The sequence below is a fragment of the Erigeron canadensis genome, chromosome 3, assembly GCF_010389155.1.
Source record: "Erigeron canadensis isolate Cc75 chromosome 3, C_canadensis_v1, whole genome shotgun sequence".
Taxonomy (NCBI): Eukaryota; Viridiplantae; Streptophyta; class Magnoliopsida; order Asterales; family Asteraceae; genus Erigeron; species Erigeron canadensis.
In genome coordinates this window covers 46,272,087-46,293,341 of record NC_057763.1, presented here as the reverse complement: position 1 = coordinate 46,293,341, position 21,255 = coordinate 46,272,087, and the positions used below count along the sequence as shown (strand labels likewise).

Below are 21,255 nucleotides of genomic sequence, written 5' to 3'. Positions count from 1 at the left end.
GTTTAACTCAACTAAAACATGTTTAATTCGGGATTGAATCGAACCACCGGTCGGGCTTCGGTTCCGATTTTCTTGTCACTTCGGGTTTTAGGCCATACCGGGTTTGGTTCGGGTTTTAACCCATGCTCATGCCTAAATAGAGTGATAAATAATTTAAATTTTAGATTTAATACTATTATTAGTTATGTCTTATGCTCTCTAATAATGACCCAACCTGACCCACTATTGTATCATTTCATTTTGTCATTTTTAAGCTAAGTTAACGACCTACCTAATATGGAATCTTGGATTCGTCACTAAGAAAAAATTAACTTTTGATTTATTAAATAGTGAAGAAGTAAAGACTAAATGTTCGAAAAAATGAGTTTGTCGTGTAAAAATGTTTGATTGAGAAGGGTAAGAAAAAAGAACTGGTAGAGTTATTAAAACAAACGGCGCAATGGAATTGGGCTAACCCTAAACCTACGCATCTTTTACTTTATTTTATATCCACCCACCACCCACCCACTCTCCCTAACCACGTCTTATAAAATGACATCACCCCCTCCTCACCTCTACACACACAAAAAAAAAACGTACATTACTCAAAAACCACGAGAGTGATCATTTAGAGCGAGAGAGAAACAATTTTTAGAGAGAGAGAAACAATCAAACAAAAAAATAAAAATAAGATTTTTTTTATAATTATTATTATCTTCCTCAGATCTCATCGCGGCCGTTTATTAGGGTTTCTTGTTCACATAACCATCATCAATATCCAGTTATCCATCTATAATTTCCTCCCCAAAAAACTTACCAGATCTAAATATATACATACACAAAATACTTATATATGTACTTATAAATTTGCTGTACGAACAGATCCGTCATCATCCGTCCTTCCAGATCTAACCCTAATTTTGGCCTAATTTTTTGGTTGCTATCAAATTCATATACACAAAGATCAAGATCTGTTACTATATTTTTTTGTTTATAAATTGTGACGTCATAATCGAACCACGAAAAAAAACTTGATTGATTGATGAGATAGATACATAGATCTGAACAATAATTTCAAGAAGACCAAGAGGGTAAAAAAAATATAAACTAGTAACAAATTTAATCTGATAACTTTTTTTTTTTAATTTTTTTTTATTTACCAGACAATTAATTAATTTTGATGATGATAATTTTTTGAAGGAAGAAAAAAAAAATGTATAAATCAGTGGTGGCAGTATATGATGGTGAAAGATTACTTGGTGATGTCGAAGTATGTTATAATCCTCAATATCAGAATTCAACAACAAATATTAGAGAGAATTTGAAGGATAAAATCAGGATATCATATTATTCAACACCAAGTGAAAGATGTCCACCACTTGCTGTTCTTCACACAATCACCACTTCTTCTACAACAAGTGGTACTGGAATTTGCTTCAAAATGGAGTGCTGCAATTCATCTTCAAACAAGTCACATCTCAGTCTTTTGCATTCCACTTGTCTCAGGGAGAATAAGGTATAAATATTACTACCCACAACTTCAAACACAAGATTAATTAATTAAAATTAACTAAAAAATAAATTTTAATAAAAGTAAAAAAAGATGACAGTAAATTAGTTAATATGGAATTTTAACTGAAACCCTTTTGTTGTAAGGACTTTTGATGGACAAAGATGAGACCTTTAATCAAAAACCTTAAATAAATCTTGATGATGAACAACCTTTCTGGACTGTTATTCAAGAAAATTGTAAAGACTGTTGATGAATTCGGTGTTATGATTTGCAGTAGTTACAAAGAAAATTACAAGGAAATTTTGGACTGGTTTTCAGAGGACCTTTGTTGATTTGACTTCAAATTGCAGAATTTTTTGGACTGTATCTTATCTTAAACTATACTGGATGTTACTCTGTTGAGAGAAAACTATTGACTGGAATGTTTTGTTGGGGTATACCTAAATTTGTAATTAGGATAAGATGATAATTCTTTGAATAATTTTGGTTCCCAAAGAATAATACATAGTAATTAACCAATGCGAGTTCGAGACGCCTGTGTTTTGCTGGAAACTTGACGGGTTATTGTTCTTTCTGACTATGCAGTCAGTCTAAAGAAAACTCTTGATTGGTTTTCCTGGAAATATTAGTTGTTTAGTTCATCTGTGTAATGGCAAGCGACAATACAATACAAAGTGTCTCGATATTTATGGCTCAAGCAGGGTTTTAATGATTTCTCTGATAAAAACCAGTCTATTTGCATTCACATGTTGACTTGCGCATTTATTTGTAGTATTTATTGCCTTGTTATAACATTTATGCATATCTTGGAATTTATTCAGGAGTGTCATTTATTGCATTTTTGGAACGTTTTGTGGCGTTAATCGATTTTCTTTCTCTCTTAATGTGTTGTTGACTGTATATCCTGCGTGCAGACTGCTGTTGTCACACTTGGTGGAGAGGAGCTACATTTGGTAGCCATGCGCTCTAGGAGAAATGATTTGTCTCCCTGCTTTTGGGGGTTTAGTGTTGCGCCAGGACTTTACGAGTCATGCCTTGTCATGCTGAACCTGAGATGCCTTGGCATCGTATTTGACCTTGATGAAACGCTCATAGTGGCCAATACTTTGCGGTCATTTGAAGACAGAATCGAAGCCATACAAAGAAAAGTTGTCGGTGAAATTGATCCACAACGTGTTGCTGGTATGCTTTCTGAAATAAAACGCTATCAAGATGATAGAAATATCTTGAAACAGTATGCAGAGAGTGATCAAGTTGTTGACAATGGCAAGATAATCAAAGCACAGTCTGAGGCTGTCCAAGCGTTGTCAGACAATCATCAACCTCTTGTCCGTCCACTCATAAGATTACAGGAGAAAAACATCATCCTAACGCGCATCAACCCACTTGTATGTATTTCTACTAATCTGCTATCCCTTTTCCAATTTATGTATTTATTTAATATTTCATGTTTTTTTTGAACGTCAATATTTTAATATTTCATTTGAACTGGTGCATTTACAGATTCGTGATACCAGTGTCCTTGTGAGATTGAGACCTGCTTGGGAGGATCTTAGAAGCTACTTGATGGCAAGAGGAAGGAAGCGTTTTGAGGTCTATGTCTGTACGATGGCTGAAAGAGACTATGCTTTGGAAATGTGGAGGCTTCTGGATCCTGATTCAAATCTAATAACCGCAAAAGAACTTTTGAACCGCATTGTGTGTGTGAAATCTGGTAAGCTGTGTGGCAATTGGTCATTACCTTGTTCTAAAAAGGTTATATTTTATGGTCATACAATTTTTCTAATCTATCAGGGTTGAAGAAATCACTCTTCAATGTTTTCCAAGATGGAAACTGTCATCCCAAGATGGCATTAGTTATTGATGATCGTCTGAAAGTCTGGGAGGAGAGAGATCAACCACGTGTTCATGTTGTTCCCGCTTTTGCTCCATATTATGCTCCTCAAGCTGAAGTACTAACTACCCTCTTAATATTTATGTGTCACTCATTTGATTTCTTCAATTTAAAATTTAAATGTGTCTGTGTTTTTAGTATCCTTCATTATGATATAATACTTATTTGTGCATCTTTGATCTTTTAGGCAAACAGTGCTGTTCCTATTCTTTGTGTTGCTAGAAATGTTGCTTGCAATGTCAGAGGAGGTTTTTTCAGGTAAGAAAGTGCATTATATTCTGTGGTTTTGGTTAAGATCCAAGTTTAGATATATTAAAGCTGCGTCCGTTCTTATGGCATGACAAGCTTTATCTTTGAACAGAGACTTTGATGATGGTCTTCTGCAGCGAATTAATGAAGTTGCATATGAAGATGAAATCAAAGATATTCTGCCTCCAGATGTGAGCACTTATTTGAGTTCTGAGGTTAGTGATGTGAAATAGTTGAGTTTCATATTTTTTTTTTTGTGCATTTATTATGACGTATGATTATATAATATAATCTGCTTGCTGTCCAGGATGATGCTTCTGCTATCAATGGGAACAAAGATCCACTTGGTGGTTTTGATGGAATGGCTGATGCTGAAGTAGAAAGAAGATTGAAGGTAAACTACCTTTTTATATTCCTCCATTTTGATAGTGCTTGCTTTAAATTTCAGAATTTTATGAGTATCGATAGTTTAACATTCATATCTTGTGATCAATCAGGAAGCTATAGCATCTTCATCCGTCCCCCCAGTTATGGCTAAACCAGATTCAGTAATCAAAACGAGTTTCCAGTACAATACTGCAGCCACATCAATGCCCGTCTTGCAGGCAAAAGTTCCGGGGCCAATTGTCCAATACCCCAATAAGCAACTGCCATCTGCACTAGAGCCATTGAACCAGGTGAAACTTGAGGCGTTGAGTCAAGTGAAGCTTGACGCATTGAGTCAGGTGCAACTTGACGCATTGAGTCAGGTGCAACTTGACGCATTGAGTCAAGTGAAGCTTGACGCATTGAGTCAGGTGCAACTTGACGCATTGAGTCAAGTGAAGCTTGAACCACTGAGTCATGTGAAACCTGAACCGTTGGCTCAAGTGAAGCTGCCAGAAACAAGCTTACATAGTTCTCCTGCAAGAGAAGAGGGTGAGGTGCCAGAATCTGAACTAGATCCGGATACAAGGAGGAGACTTCTCATCTTGCAACATGGTATGGACATGCGAGAACAAAAAATCAGTGAACCGCCTCAGTTTCCTGTCCGGCCTCCAATGCCAGTTATTGCTCCTCGAGTTGAGCCACGTGGAGGGTGGTTCCCAATGGGAGAAGAGATGGGTACAAGACAAATGAACCAAATCACACCTCCTAAAGAATTTCCATTGCACTCGGACCCTATGCTTATCGAGTCTAAACACCCTATTCATGCACCACCATTCGTTAACAAGGCTGAAACTCCTATATTGCCTGAAAGAGCTCTTGATAACCAGAGGCTTCCTAAGGAGGTAATTAATGTTTCCACCGCTCTTATGCATTTGACTAGTTATATGCTATATGTGAATCTAAATGCATGCATATATATTTGCAGGTTCTTCAAAGGGAGGATAGGCTGTTAAGCCGTTCACCGCCTGTTTATCCCTCTTTTCCTGGTAATGATTAATTTTCAACTTGTCTCGTAATGGAATATGGACGTCTCAGATGCATGTGCTGTAACATTTTGACCAGCATATAAAATCTTTATGTTAACGATCTTTGATTTGTTTTTTACTAAAGTATAATTGCTTGTGGAAATGCTTTTCCTCTGTAAATTTGATGAGCGGCATTAATATTTTTACCTCTCTGTTGAAGTGCTTAAAGAAGTTAGGAAAACGTTCTTGCAGACCAATTAGATTTTTGGTTAACACTGAAACTGAAAATTCTAAATTATCTTTACTGTAGATTCAAACTACATTCTTAGAGAGTTAAAATTTTAAAGGACCATAAGTCCAGAAACACACTGGATCTTGTAACAGATATTTAGTTGGCTGTATGAGCTTGAGCCTTTACTAACAATTGTACTAGGAATCAGAAGTTAGCTTTTTAACAAGGTGATTGTATTTTGAAGGTGAAGAAAGTTCGCTGGGTCAATCCTCATCCAGCAACAGGGATATGGATATTGAAGGTGGTGGCAGTGATACGTATGTGGAATCCCCAGCTGAATATCTACATTATATTGCCTTCAAGTGCGGAGCGAAGGTATGATAAGAATGAGCAATGCTCATTTACCATATCTTTTGATAAGATTTCATTACGTTTGTAATTAACAACGATAAACTAAATTAAAATTTATATGTAGGTGGAGTTCAGGCAGGCTCTGGTCTCCAGTATGGAACTGCAGTTCTCTTTTGAGGTATATGAAGTTCCTTTAAGCTTTATTATATTATTACTTGCGGGACGATTTCCGAGTCGTTAAATTTTTGTCAAATTATTGACTGTCTTTTACAGGTATTGTTTGCTGGAGAGAAAGTCGGGGAAGGAACGGGGAAGACCCGAAGGGAAGCTCAACATCACGCTGCCGAGGCATCTCTTATGAACTTGGCTGGTAAAATTCATATTAGAGCTTGTGTATATTAGGTATTGTTGTAGTGGGCCATATATTGATAATCATTTTTTGGTAAATATATGTAGTGGAAAACGTTTTCTTTGTTATGCTTCATCTTTTTCATGTTCTGTTGGAGGACACTTTGGTAATCATTTTCTTATGCTCTTTTGTGTTGGAACTGCAAAATTACTTGAAAATCAATGTTTTCAGTTTGTTTCCCCTTTACATTATACTCCATTTAAGCTATGCAAGACCATAGTTCGGTCCATATTTGACAAGTTCCTATTGTTATCTAACACGAGACACCCTTTTATGTTCCTGTTGTTCCGAAAACGATTCTAACCACCATAGGCAATGTTGTTGCAGACAAGTATTTATCTCGACCAAAATCTGAAGATGAGGGAAGGTCCATAGGTGATGGAAGTTCTTTCGGGCACCAGCCTTTATTGAGAGAAGAATCAATGGCATTTTCTACTGCATCGGGACCAGCAAGGTCTCTTGATACAAAGATGGAGTTTCCCAAGAAAGGACCTATTGCTGCCCTTAATGAACTAGTAAGATCTCAAACATTAGTCCCTGTGTTCTCTTGTTCAGATTGTTTTAAACCTTTTTTAATTGGCCTATATCTACCTTTATGATTATTTTAGTGCATGATGGAGGGTTTGGGCATGGCTTTTCAACCTCAGCCTCAACTTTCAGCAAATATGGGCCAGAATAATGAATTATATGCGCAGGTAGTACTGGTTTTTACTTTATAGTAGTTGTGCCAATTTGTCAGGTTGGGCTAGGTGGATGGGTGGTTCTGGTTGATCCAGAGTATTTTCTGTGACTAATGTATATAAATTTTAATAAATCATAAATGCACTAAAACTGAATTAGTGTGTAGAATAAAACGATATATGCGTTAGAAATGCATTATGGAGACCCCTTAATGCTATTTAAACTTGTGATAAAACATGGCCCAAATTGATATATTCTTAATCAGAGGGGTCAAATCTGCAATCTCTATAGGGTCTTTTATGAACCTTATTTGTTTTCCCTCACTCGCTTAGTGGTTCCATCATTTGGTCATTATATACAGGTTGAAATAGAAGGGGAAGTATGGGGTAAGGGAGTTGGATTTACATGGGACGAAGCTAAGATGCAGGTGTGTGTCTGTTCCTTTTTTTTCATGCTATAATTTGCTTTATGATATTTCGTAAATTCTCATGTTTTAATAAATTCCAGGCTGCTGAAATTGCTTTCATGAATTTAAAAGCAAGGATGGGGCAATATCCTCAAAAACGTCAACCTTCTCCCAGGTTGCTTTACTTTCCTTTTCCAATTGTTTACCGAATTTGATGTATTTACTTTGAAGAATTTAAATGGATGTGGGGATTTTTCTAATTCAACCATTTTACCTTTTTTAATTTATTAATAGAAACGACAATTGTTCTTGGCCTTTAGATCAAATATTAGGATAGCTAGGATTGGTTTCTTGAGTCCTTAACTTTCTAGGGGTTTCAAATAAAACCCCTACCCCTTGGGAAACTTGGTCAAACGGGTTGAAAGTCGCCTGACATTTATGCATAAAACCTCGAGTATTATCAAAACAATTCAGTTCTTAAAATATGGACAATTATTTACTGGTCAGGCTAATTCGATCTGACCCGTATAAATTGAGCACTTATGACCGCTTAAATGCAAACCCACTTAAGACTTCCATTTTGCTACATCTACTGAAAATCTTGATTGGTATCTTAAAGACTCACTGACATATCTACATGAACTTGTTTTTGCTCAATTGTCACAGATCGTATCAAGGAATGCCACCCAAACGGTTTAGACCAGAGTACCCGAGAGTCATGCAACGGATGCCATCGTCAGCAAGATACCCCAAGAATGCCTCTCCTGTTCCTTGACATTTTACAAATCTTCTTGGTAAATTCCAACAAAGTTACTGGATCTTTAACATCCCTAACTAGATAAGATGCTCTATCCTGATTGGTTTGTCTCAACGATCCTATTGTACTTGGTTGCTGACCCATCTGTGAATGAAACCATCTGGGCCAATGACGGTTTGGTTGTTTTGTGGACTTGGATCCATCTATCCATCCAATGGTACAAAGATGGAGAAGCAGATTTATTGTCTGGCATTCCCATTCAGTCTATTCACCTGGCTATCTCGAGCTTTCTTTGCTCTCATTTGTTTATTGGAATATGATGATGCTGGATTTGGGGAAGTCCACCAGTAGTTGTTACACGGATGAGGAAATAGATTGATTCTCTGGAATTCCCATTCGGACTATTCATTTGGATGTTCACCAGTTTTCTTTGCTCCATCTTTTGTTTATCGGCTTATGTTGCTGCATTGGGGAAAACCACCAATGGCCCTGTCAACTTTGGGAACACGGTTACTTGATTTGGCATGATTGATGATTGGTGTGGGTTGAGACTAGAAAGCAACCATGGTGCTAAAAGATGATGTTTCCCAGTTTTAAACTATTATATGCCTGTAACATTGTAATTGGTAGATGCTGCCATCGGAGGTCTGAGTTTTTTCCTTTATATAGTTTTAGTTCTAGCTAAGCAATTCTTTATGGCGATTGGCCATGCTTATGTCGCCATCAATTTTTTGGGAAGATTTCTTTTTTAGTTTAAACCTCTCAACAAAACTCAGGTACGGAGCTAAGGTTGTGTATATACAGTCCTCTTATTGGATCCTGATTCTGTTATTGGATCTTGTTCTGGTATAGTTGATAGAAACCCGGTTTTCTTTGTTTGTGTTTTTGGTTTGGTTTAGTTACTAATGAATAGCGCCAACGGCAGCAAACCATCAATCAAAGCAACCAATTAAAACATTTCGCAAAAACTACGAACATGGTTTTAGGAATTTGAATGTATAATTATTCTGTTAAATTTGGTTGGAAACTAGTGGGTTCGGAGTGCCATTCCAAAGTTGATTTTTCTTGACTTTAGAGTAACGATGGTAAAGTATGCCAAAAAATGCACTATTTTAACTAATGTATCGAAATAATTAAATTGGAATTGGAAGAGTAACCTAGTTTAATGGATGTTGGCTTGGGCCTAAGACGCATATTAGCTCATAATAGTTAGACAATAAAATCCAAAATAAATAGCCGCCAGCCCTTCCAAGTTCCAATGTTAGCCTAAACCGTTTCCAAACTACTATAGTACAGTAACTTATCTTCTTTCTAGAACAGCATAGGGTAAGTTTGGTGGTTGGCATTTGGCATTTGGCAAGGTGGTTTCCCGTTTCTTACTCCATCGAGGTGGTCTTGAACTCTAGTAACCCGATAATACTGTTATGTAGGTATAGAATTGCTTATATATTAATTTTTAAAATTTTATTGTATAATAAATAAACGATTAAGCTTTATGTTTTTTGTGGATTTTAATATTAAGATGTGAGAGATGTATATATATATATATATCTAAAATAGATACATGATGACAACCTTATGTATTAAATTTTGATTTGATATATAATTAGCTAACAATGTTTTTGCCGGACTACGTAACCAAAAAATCTGATTCAACTAGTTGGACTAGTTTGATACTCATATAATTATTTTTTTTAAACCTTTTTTAATTCTATTTATAAATAACTACTAAGTTTGTTGATATCCAATAAAAATATTCAAGATATAGTCATAATCCATAAAAAAGTAATGCCAAATAGTTGAAATAATAGAGAATATAAGTTTTAAAGTTCAAATATAACCAAAATTTAAATTAAAATATACACATTATATTAGTGATAATAATAAAAAAAATAAAACAGTAAGAATTCAAATACACAAATTGTTAAAAACAAAAAACCGTCTGGTATAACCAAAAACAGTTTAAAACACAAACTAAATGATTTTGGCATTTTGAACAGACAATTCGAAAAAGACAAATCAGTAAACCCAATGTTCAAGACATTGTTAACTAATGCAGTAAGACCATTCGTAAGGGTAGGTGATAGGATATCGATGAAATGAAAGTGAAGACCAGCGAATTGTTAAGGCTAGTCGGTGATACCAATAAGTGAAACTTAGCTCGGTTAAATTGTTCATCGGCTATTTGGTGGGTTAGTATGTACAAGAAAACAAAGAATATATGTCATGGTGGAGCCTGCTGCTATAACTTCATCTCATCAACCTATTTACTTTTTTAATTTTAACTTATATTGATATTTTATTGTTTACTTATAAAATGGATGGTTATACTAACATTTACTCTAATAATTTTATTTTTAGAATTGCAAATCCTTTCCTATATGTTGTCAATCTTACAGAAACTCATTGTGTTTGTATTTTTCTTTAAGTTTAAAAACTCACGTTTATTTTAAGAAAAGTCAATTTTTTAAAATTTTATTTTAATTAATATAGTTTTATTTTTAATTAAAAAAGATATGACCAAACAATAGGTGAATGGTTAAGAAAAAAATAGAAGATAAAAAAGGTGTGAAGGTGATGCTGATGTAGCAGGAAAAAGTGTAGGTAAAAAGGTAAACGGTTACGAATGGTCTAATTGACAATATAAAACATGGCAATAATATGGTAGATGATAATTTTTATAAATAAACATAAATATCGTAATAATATATTTTATGTTGTTAATATGCACTAAAAGGAAAAAGGAAAGAAAATCAATTATTTTTTTTAGAAAATGTTAAATAAAGCCCTTAAGAATTTACTTAAAGTATATAAAAAATTTATATATTTTCATATTAAAAGTCTAGCTCTGAATTTTATGGTAATTATTAATGCACTCGAGGCTTTGTTTAGCCAAAATGAGAATTAGAAAATATAAAAAGTTACAGCCATTGAAAACAGGCTAAGAAACTATCAAGCCGCACGCAGATAGATACACACAGGCGATTAGCGACTGAATATAGATATAGATATAGAGAGAGAAAGTTAGAAAATCTAGAGAGAGAGAGAAAAGATGTCATCGTCGTTCGATACCTTCAGCGTCGACGGCGAAGAATCAGCAACGATCCAATCATCCACCGGTCAATTCGATGAAAATTACTTCGACAACAGCAGCACCGCCGCCGATACGACGCCGTATCAGTTCCCCGCCGACGGTGAATCAGTAGACAGTCCAGATCCGTACGGATTCGATTCGCATCAGGATCCGGATCCTTATTCTCAACCGCCTCAGTCATCTTCACCGTTTGATTCATCAACATCGGTCCCGATCTCTAACGGTGTGAATCAGGATTACGATGACGGTTTATTCAGTTCAGATGGACCTATCCTTCCACCGCCTAGTGAGATGCGTGAAGAAGGTTTTGCTCTTCGTGAATGGCGTCGGTCAGCTTTCTATCCACTAGATCTGATCCAAACATATATATATATATATAATATAGATAGATATATATGATTATAGTTTTTGTGTGTGTGTTGCTTTTAGGTTTTGCTGAATTAGTTTTTGAAAAATTAAATAAACCGATTTATAAGAAATTCATTAACTTTAATTAGATTGGTAGTATCAGAAAACTAGGAGTTGGTGATCTTTTATTGTTTGTGCTTTAGATTGGATTCTTGGAGAAATTTTTTAATTGCAAAGTGGAAGTCTACAACTTTATTACTGAGAATGATTGTTGTATAGGGGTGATCCTTTATACTAATTTTGGTTAACTTTGCTCTGTGATTGTAAGTTTGGATTTGTCAGAGAACAAGAAACAAGATTAAAAGTATTGGTAATGTCTTGATGAAAATTGCTGTGTGTGAAACATGATCTCAAGTATACCTTCTGCGGGAAAAGATGATTTATATTATTTATTAGTTAAGAGTCATATTTTGGTATTAGTGATGCCTGCAGAAGTTTTCGCAAGCTTTGTAGCTCGTAGGGGGCTTTAACAAGTCAAAAATATATTGAGTAATGGTAGGTCAAATAACATTAGAGAAGCCTAACATTGTGTTGAGTTATTCTAAGTGGATCTATACTAGCTGCAGTATATACCTTGTCAAGTTGTGCAAAGAAAATGATGTTTTAATGGCTAGAGTGATATTTAGATTTTAGTGGTGCGTACAGAAGCTGCCGTAATGGCTGGATCTCATAGTCTGTCTCTCAAGTTAACATATATGTTTAGATGTATGGTCTTTGTAAGTCATGTTTGAATCAGATATTTGAGAAGTTTAAGTTGTACCAAAAGCTGGCACCTCTAACGGTACTAAAATATTGTAGGAAAGAAAGAGAGCTTAGGTAATGGTCTAAAAGACATGGCCTTTTCAAATTAGTCCCCTCCATCTGATCAAGTATTGTTTGTTTCATTTTCCATAACTTGGTTTTATGTTATATGGGTGAGTTTATTTTAGATACCTAAAGAACATGAGACTCAGGGAACCAGTATGCCTCTAGATTAATAAATTAATATTCCATATGTTGACTGGTCAAAGTTTGGATACTTTCAGTATACATGATACAAAAAAGACTGCTTTAACATACTTTACCTTCCATGTGCAGACTTAATGCACTCCGTCTTGAGGAGAAAGAGAGCAAAGAGAGGGAATTACGGAGCCAGATCATCCAGGAAGGTGAAGATTATATTAGAGCTTTTCATGAAAAGAGACTGAAAAACATTGAGACCAACAAACTCACCAATAGAGAGGGCGAGAAGGTAAATCCATTAAACCACATCATAATCCATTTCATCTTTAAGAAGACTTGTTTCCGCGGCCACAGAAGTTCATTGGTGGCAAAATGGATGGGTAGTGTCTTAAAAATCTAAAATGAGTTGGATCATAGTTGCTTGATTTAACAACACTTTGTTTTTATTACTTAAATAAATAGCTAGTATTATAAACAGGATTAAGCTAGTTTTTTTTGTAATATATTATCCAAAACTTATCGATACAGCAGCCAGGTGGTTGTCAATACACAGGGCATGTTACTCCGTTTGCCAATGATATTTTTGTTGCTAAATTTCTTTATATTACCCGCTCAACCTGTAAATATGATATAGGGATAAGTATCCTGGAACGTAACAAACTTTGCACGAATGTCTATAGTAGGAAATAACTAAAGTTGTGTGTATTGTATGTAAACAACTTTAAAAAATGTTTATTGTATGTAAGAAAACATACGTGGCAACCATATAGAGGTGCCACTTGTCTGATTTTAATTGGTTGAATACATTTTCTTACATACAATAAACATAATTTTCAACATTATTTTCGAGTTGTTTACATACAATACACACAACTTTAGTTATTTCCTACTATAGACATTCGTTCAAAGTTTGTTACATTCCAAGATACTTATCCCTATGATATAACACACATCGGCTTTTTTTACATGCATCATTGGAAATGTCCAACTTGGAGTAAAAGCCGCTATTGTGTTCAGGATTGGCTCTGTACAAACATAGAATGCTTTGATGGTCGCACTCTGTAATGTTTTAAATAACCAGAGTTTTCTGTTTGTAACAGATGTATGTAGCAAAGCAAGAAAAATTCCACAAAGAAGCTGATAAACAATACTGGAAAGCGATAGCCGAGCTGATTCCTCGCGAGGTTCCAAACATTGAAAAGAGAGGTAAGAAGGATAAAGACAAGAAACCATCCATTACGGTGATTCAAGGACCCAAGCCTGGAAAACCCACAGATCTCTCAAGGTTGCGTCACATCTTGGTGAAGCTCAAGGTCACCCCACCTGCTCACATGGTTCCACCACCACCACCTGCTGCTGCTAAAGACGGAAAGGAAGCCAGCAAAGATGGGAAAGTAGTTGCTAAGGACGGAAAGGATGCAGCCGCGTCAACTAGCGAAACAGTAGCTGCTAAAGATTCTGCCTCAAATGGTACTGAAGCTCCAGCTGCAGCAGTTGAACAATCTGCTGCTTGAATCCTAAATTTTCTTTAATATAAAGATTTTAGGTTAGCTCTCAGTCTAAGAACGTATAATTTTCGTTGGTGTGGATTCAGAGGATTAATTTTCATAATCAACTGCAACATGTTGCTTGTTTACAGATAACTGTTATTGTGTTTCAAGTATGTTATTACCTTTGGTGTAAGAAGAGCTGTTTATTTTGATTATATGATGATGTTAATGGTTCGGGGACATGTTTTAAATATGGGAAGTGATATCCGTACCATCTCTTTTGATTAATTTACCATATTGTATAATTTATAAAGCATACCATTCAAGCTTTTAATACATGATATTGGTAAATTAATTAAAAAAAATGGTACCATTATCATTTTCCTTTAAATATTCTCCTTGATAGTAATAGGGGATGACACTTACAGGCTTTTTATGCTTTTTATATGTAATACCGGAATAGTGCTTTAAAACAATGGATAAGAGCCGTTCAAAAAAAAAAAAACAATGGATAAGAAATGTGTTAGTGGTACATACCAAATATGTCTTGATATGAAAGTATCATGACACTAAAATTGATCCTTTTTTTTTTATATATAAAGAAGCATGATTGATAAGTCTAAAATGTCCAACCTTTTGTTATTCGCACAATTTTTAAAAATCCGTGATTACTATGAATTGACCAAGCATTAAATCTGAAGTAACGAACTTCGGAATGTATTGTATAGGTGGTATTTTACATCTACTTCTTGTGTCCTAAACTCCTAATAATAATGTTTTTTTTTTTTTTGAGATGTCTAGAAAGGAAGTTTATTTCTAACACTTACCATTGGTTAAACCACGAAATCCATTTCTTGTCCAACCACTTCTGTCAAGGACTCAAGGCAACACATTACACATCCATCTTTCATTTAATCTTTCAAATTGTTCTCTTTTATCATTTTGCCACCATTGGTCGGATAATCATCTTTCTGTCAAGAACACGTCTCTCTTTTGTCAAGGCCACGCAGGGCGTCTCTAATGGTGTAAAAAACGAGACAAGGCATTTTTTCCCTAGTATAGTAATTAGCAATGGCAGAACAAGATTTATAACTTTTTGGCTACAGAAAGTGATCGATAAATGGGAACGATAAAGGTATGAACTTTAGAGTTCCAGGATTAGCAGTACACGGGCTTGAGGGACAATTGAGTAATCCAGATGTTAATTATCACTTTGCTTCGGAATCAAAGCCAGAAACTTTGTTCTGATATTCATATTAGTCGAGCACCTTTCAATCCGTCAAGATTAAATTAGTTATACTCCGTAAACTTGAGCACATCAAAATACCTCAGAAATTTTCCGTACACATCCATAAAGATCTTTATTTACAACCCAATGCCTTTGACTCGAGTGTTATCATATAATTAAAGGGATGTGATGTTCGTACCTAACATATTTTAATAATACACCACAATGAACAAGTCGTATAGCTGATTGTACAAGTTAATAATGCACAGTTGTGGTATATCCATCAAAAGAAGTGGTACGAATATCACTTCCCATAATTAAATAGCTTTTAATGGTTTATCCTCTATGCCAACCGCCAAAACCTACCATCGACAACAATCCTCTTTCTTTGATGGCAGGAAGAGAGCCTTAGTTGCGAGAAGAAAGCCATAACACCACAAAATAAGCCGAACAAATGACGGGTAAGACAGTTAACCCACCTTATCTACCTTCTATATAAATTTTGGCTGATAAATGGTGCCAACTACTACCTTGTTACTATAAGGAATACACAAAATATCATAAAAAGCTAGCATCGCCCTTAGATGAATGCAGAACCAATGCAAGGATCATCTTTAGTTCTCCATGCAATTCTAGTATCCCTAACAGAATTTCCATCAACCATAATGTTGACTTCATCGAGGGGTTACTTGTGTAATGGTGGTAGGATAAGAACTAATTTGGCGACTCGTGGAAGCTTCAGATACCTTTTTGTTATCGTTAGACTCTTGGAAAAATCCCGGAGGTGTAAGTTCTTTTTCATTGAGCCGAATATTTCTTGAGAGCATGTCGACAACTTGGCTCATCATAGGCCTACGATTCGCGGTTGCTTGCGTGCAGAAAAAGGCTACTTTTATATACTTTAAGACTTCCTCCTCAGGGTATGTTTTAAGGTCAGGATCCACGAGTTCTAGGAGTTTCCCCTCCTCGTAAAGCTCCCATGCCTGAGTAAGAAGCGTAAGAAAATGATCACATAATAAATTTTAAAAGGGGGAAGGTTTAAATGTGTTGAAAGTCACCCCACAAGTTTGTTTCATGCATAGAATAAAGCGTTTGTTGGAGGTCCTTTTGGAAGCAACCTATTTACCCGCATGGCCGCATCTCACCTCCCCTACGGCCTACACTCCTCCCCAGGTGGGATTGGGTATCGTTGTTGATTGGATTATTATTATAATTATACTATTGACACATTAAACTTTAATAGTTAAAAGACAAAAACGTGTCAAGGAAACCCGGCCCATTTAGACCCGTACTAGAAAATGACCCATTACTTCAGAAGTATGAATGTTGTCATGAAAATGAATTACCCGTTCTAGCAGAACTTTCTGTGTTGTACCCCAGCTTGATATTGAACTGCTCCTGCCACTTACTATCTCAAGAATGAGAACCCCAAAGCTATAAACGTCAGCCTTTAGTGTCAACTGTCCGCCCAATACATATTCAGGGGCCAAATAACCGCTGGAGGAAGACAGAAAAACCTTGTCAAGAAATGTTCAAGAATTAAATCTATCGCCAAATAATTACAATATAAAACAAAAGTTGAGGATAAAAGGATCGTCATTATTGACCCTTTTGATCCAAAAAACACTTATTTGCAATATGTAGAGTTCCTTTTGCATTTCTGCAAGAATGACAATTTCTTAGTCATAAAAGTTCACAAAGTCAATCTTCATAACATCAAGCTGGCTGATACTTATTGAGTTATTAACTTATCCATCCTCGGATTTCATTGAATAATCAAAGAAAAAAAGAATTATGTAAGAAGTAGCAAATTTGGACAAAATATGGTCCCGAAAAGACTCAAAGAAAACCATCATCTTTCTGCTCTTTTTTGTCCACTATCATCACATGTTGCAAGAATCATTGTTTCATTCTATGACATGAAAAGTAAAGTACGACGATTTGAAAAGTCAATTGCTGCAATTTCAAGATCTCCGAATTGGATCAGAGTTCCTGACTTTTAAACTGACTTGGTTTTTTGTTCATATAAACATTCATTCATAAATAGCTACAAGAGAAGAATCTACATTTTGCAAAAAAGAAGATGGCCAATATAAAGACCAAATTTGTCTAACTCTTGCATCTTATAGTGTTACTTTTTTTGGTATTTTGCAAGACCAGTGATATTTTGAACCAAAAATACAATGATGGTTTGAAATTTTACTAATTTTAGTAACTTACGTTGTTCCTGCTAGTTTTGTGCTTATGTGAGTGATGCTATCTGGGAAAAGTTTAGCCAATCCAAAATCTCCAATTTTTGGTATGAAGCCCTCGCCTAGAAGTATATTACTAGCTTTTATGTCTCTATGCACAATATGTGGCTCAAGTTCTTCGTGAAGATAAGCAAGACCACGTGCTGTACCAATGCAAATCTTAGATCTCCGTTTCCAATCAAGCTCTATGGTATGGCTTTTTTTACCTGTAAGCAAGTCATAGCATACTACTAAGTGAAAAGGGCAAGTCACATAAAATAGCAACCTACTTTTTTTCAATTCACGTCTTAGGAATTTACTTCTTTTTCGTACAAGGATAATAGCAACCTATTTCTGATTATTTTCATTTTTATGTAGCATAATTTAAGTATTGTAGTAGCAAAAACTAAAGTCTGTTGCTATATAAAGGCAAAAGTATATTGCCTGAAAGGGACGATGATAGACCTATTTTCTGTACAGAAAGTCCAAAATATTTACTACAAGTCAAGAACTGAACAAAGGTAGGTTGCAACTTGCAAATTTATAAAACTAGGCATAATTTAACCAAGCTTTAACTTCAAGCTTACCTAATAGTGCATGGTCAAGGCTGTTATTCTCCAGGAACTCGTATACTAAAATACGATGAGTTCCTTCTATGCAACATCCAATCAACTCAACAAGGTTTTGGTGCCTGACATTTGATATCGTATTGATCTCAGTTAGAAATTCACGATCCCCTTGCTTTGATTCAGCACAAAGAGCCTTTACAGCTACTTGTGATCCATCCTTGAGGATTCCCTAAAATTTTGATTGATCATAAGGTTGAAAAAGCAGGGACAGAGATGATATAGAAATTACACACTTTAAAATGTTGCATGCCTTAAAATATACACTTGGGTACATTCGACCCACTTGACACATCACACATCTAGAGATAAAGCACAATCAAATGGACTTGTTCATGATAGTATATTGCTGCTATAAAAGTATCACAAGTAACAATACAGATTCACCATAATCACAAGTGTAGGATGCCTGGAGCACTACCCAAAAAAGGAAAGGTACACACTTTCTTACGAGCAATGAACTCTAATCATGAAGACAGAAGAATATAGTCATATGCCCTATTTTTTCTGGTCCACTTAGTTATATGAGATTGAATTGAAGATGTGATAATGTTGCAAGTACAAGTCTATTAGTACCATAACGTATCCAAGAGGTGAAAGAACTATGAATAAATGACCTATGATGGGGATGAGTACCTTGTAAACCACTCCAAAACCTCCCCGTCCTATCTTGGTACTTCGATCAAAGTTATATGTTGCTATTCTCAAATCCTTATATGAAAATTTCCTTATATTATCAAGAGAATAGCCTGTACAACAACTTAAAGTTAGCTTTATATTGTTCCAATAAGCTGATTAAAAATGTTAATAAATTTAAAGCCGGGAAAAGTGCAGGAAAGGAAGACAAGGGATCTCTGATTATTAAGATCTATATTCAAGGTCTTAAAAAAATGAGATATTATGGATTATGACTATTAATATCCATATTTTAAAGCAGGTAAAATTAGGATTAAGTATTTACCTTCGAGCTCCCTGTGAGGGCTTGTCGGTTTCTTTTGTACACGCGATGAACCAAAGCAGCTACAACTCATGTCTGTTTGATTCACAAGCACTTACTATCTGAAGCTCAACCTAACAGAAAAAAACAAAATGGCATCAGATATATTGATTGTTATTATTCGTCGTAACAGTGATCAAGTAATTTAAATTTCCCTTCATTTATAAAAACAAAAACAGACAAGCAACATAATTTAAATATTACGTTTACTAAGTTGCCAACGAAACCTATGATGGCTTACAATAGTTGGAGAAATTTTGCAAATGTAAATGCAGAAAGGAAACACTACACACTAGACCAAAATTGCTCATAATTTGCAGGCCTTTATTAAATAATAATTATTAATTTATTATAATTATATAGTAAACAAAAAAATCCTTTCTATGCAGAAAAGTCATAAGAATGTGATAATTGAAGTCAAATATAAAATATAGCAGCAGCCAGATATACAGACAGCCAAATCATCACAAGTTACCTCATGCTGATGCACTATAAATCACTTGTACCTCATGCAATACAACTTGCACCTTAATAAGACTATATGAAAAAGTCAACATAAGTCAAACAACAAGTACAGGCTGGCACAAATCACAGATTGCCTTCTACTTTCATCTGTTTTCCTTCTACTTTTATTATACCTTAATTATCGGAATTTTCACTTAAGATAAAAAAAAAAGGTTCTCATTAATCTGCTAATAATAATACTAAATAACTAACACAAAAACAAGCAGTTATTCAGCTTTAATCATGTTTTAATCAATCAATTACCAGTAATTAAAACTATAATTTTACGATAAACAACTTCGTAACAGCAAATTCAACCACAGATCCACTATATCGATCAATAACCGGAAATAACTTGTAAAAAATTCATCAATATACATATAGTAGATATATAATAATAAAGATATATATATAAAAAAGGGAATAGAGTTGAGAAATAACCGATTAAGAAGGAAGTGACCGGAACATATATATACTGGGGGAGTTGAAGTATATTATAATAAGTTTTGTTGTAAATTGAGTTTGTTTCGTGTTGGATTTTATATCTTGAAGAAGAAGTTGAGAAAATGCGCGTGTGAGAAACGGTCATACCATACCATATATATATATATACATACATATATTGTTTTGTTCGTTGGTGGTAGTAAGTAGTTCCAGCCAGGTAGCCCTCAATCTCTCTCTCTCACTCCCCGTCTAAGTTTCTATGTTCCCACCATTTTTTCTTTCCTTTTGGAATTAAAATAATTTCTTGTCAACGCTTACATTACACACTCTGTCCGTTTCAGTTGGTTTTCACCTAAAATTAAAAAATCTCATTTGCCTTTTCAAAATTGAATTTTTGATTATGTTAAATACAACTTTTAACGTCAATGTAGTCAGTCCAATTGGTCAGAGGCAATCTTGGTTTTATCTAAGGTCTTGAGTTCGATCCTCAGTGATGACAAAATCTTGAGGTTTTTCCCCCTGAAAAAACTTGTAACGGCTCATGGTCAACATCTTGTTGTTTAGAGTACATGCAAGGTTTCACCATTATACGGTAAAGTTTCCCCGATGTCGTATACCGACTAAATGTTCGAAAAAAACCTTCAATGTAGTTACTAAAAACAATATTATGTGGTATTAAGGTACTTGGTAGATTATTTTAAGTTTTATTGACTGTTTTATAAATTTGTTGCATTTAAAATTGACGTTTAATCAAATGAATTACACATAAATTATTCATGTTAAAGATTGTAACTCAACAACTTGTGATGTTTGAGATAACTTTGATGATGTGCGAGTCACACATTCCTAGTTCAATCTACATTTATAATGAATACAACATTCTTATAAACGCGATGATGGTAAATCTTTAAAAATATGTTAATCGGTTCCATATTAGTAAGATACACATGTAGTTGACGAAAGCATTTTGGAAATATTGAGAAACAAACCAAAAGGCATGATTGATCATCAAACGACTAAATTGACACCACATAAAATGGCATTCTATATATGAAAACGACTTGAAAAAGATATCTGATCAAGAAAACCAAATCTAGAACATCTACGGCATCAAAGCCAACAGCGAAACAATTTGATGACCAAATAATGCTGGCCGGTGGGATAACTAGATGTACAGAAATGATAACCAAGGCACCAAATTTTGGAGCTCCCACTTGGTTGGGGATCGAAGAACGACCTAGTACAAAGTTCACGACGTATTGCTAGACTACGAAACCACATGCTAGTGCACGTACTTATATAATACGAAAAAAAGAGAAATCGAGAAAATTATCAATGTACACATGATAATTAAATCACTAGTAATTCCTTTTCCATCATTAATCAACCATTATTCTATGCGCGATTTAATCAAATTTGAAAGAAA

At 34.9% G+C, this 21,255-nt stretch overlaps 3 protein-coding genes across 5 annotated transcripts; 2 read left to right on the top strand and 1 right to left on the bottom strand.

The window, feature by feature from the left end:
• Positions 1-573: 573 nt before the first annotated feature.
• Positions 574-8,741, top strand: LOC122591314 (RNA polymerase II C-terminal domain phosphatase-like 1). The gene is made up of 18 exons (XM_043763568.1): positions 574-1,070; positions 1,180-1,495; positions 2,407-2,880; positions 2,996-3,206; positions 3,287-3,444; positions 3,574-3,644; positions 3,748-3,850; positions 3,943-4,029; positions 4,133-4,906; positions 4,990-5,050; positions 5,506-5,636; positions 5,737-5,790; positions 5,886-5,982; positions 6,349-6,536; positions 6,630-6,716; positions 7,064-7,129; positions 7,210-7,283; positions 7,775-8,741. Exons 2-18 carry the CDS (start codon positions 1,193-1,195, stop codon positions 7,881-7,883), a joined length of 3,048 nt encoding a protein of 1,015 aa, XP_043619503.1. The 5' UTR covers positions 574-1,070; positions 1,180-1,192; the 3' UTR covers positions 7,884-8,741.
• Positions 8,742-10,805: 2,064 nt separating this feature from the next.
• Positions 10,806-14,033, top strand: LOC122593655 (clathrin light chain 1-like). The gene is made up of 3 exons (XM_043766086.1): positions 10,806-11,288; positions 12,445-12,598; positions 13,410-14,033. Exons 1-3 carry the CDS (start codon positions 10,918-10,920, stop codon positions 13,821-13,823), a joined length of 939 nt encoding a protein of 312 aa, XP_043622021.1. The 5' UTR covers positions 10,806-10,917; the 3' UTR covers positions 13,824-14,033.
• Positions 14,034-15,304: 1,271 nt separating this feature from the next.
• Positions 15,305-20,077, bottom strand: LOC122594315 (cold-responsive protein kinase 1-like). 3 transcript variants are annotated; one of them, XM_043766795.1, is made up of 7 exons: positions 19,827-20,077; positions 18,846-18,955; positions 18,521-18,633; positions 17,846-18,044; positions 17,248-17,485; positions 16,374-16,524; positions 15,305-16,010 (listed from the first exon to the last, which is right to left on the bottom strand). In XM_043766795.1, exons 2-7 carry the CDS (start codon positions 18,913-18,915, stop codon positions 15,702-15,704), a joined length of 1,080 nt encoding a protein of 359 aa, XP_043622730.1. In that variant the 5' UTR covers positions 18,916-18,955; positions 19,827-20,077; the 3' UTR covers positions 15,305-15,701. The 3 variants fall into 3 exon arrangements, with proteins under 3 accessions (XP_043622730.1, XP_043622728.1, XP_043622729.1); XM_043766793.1 differs by having other exon boundaries at positions 17,846-18,056; positions 19,827-20,076; XM_043766794.1 differs by lacking the exon at positions 19,827-20,077 and adding an exon at positions 19,123-19,253 and having other exon boundaries at positions 17,846-18,056.
• Positions 20,078-21,255: the final 1,178 nt, after the last annotated feature.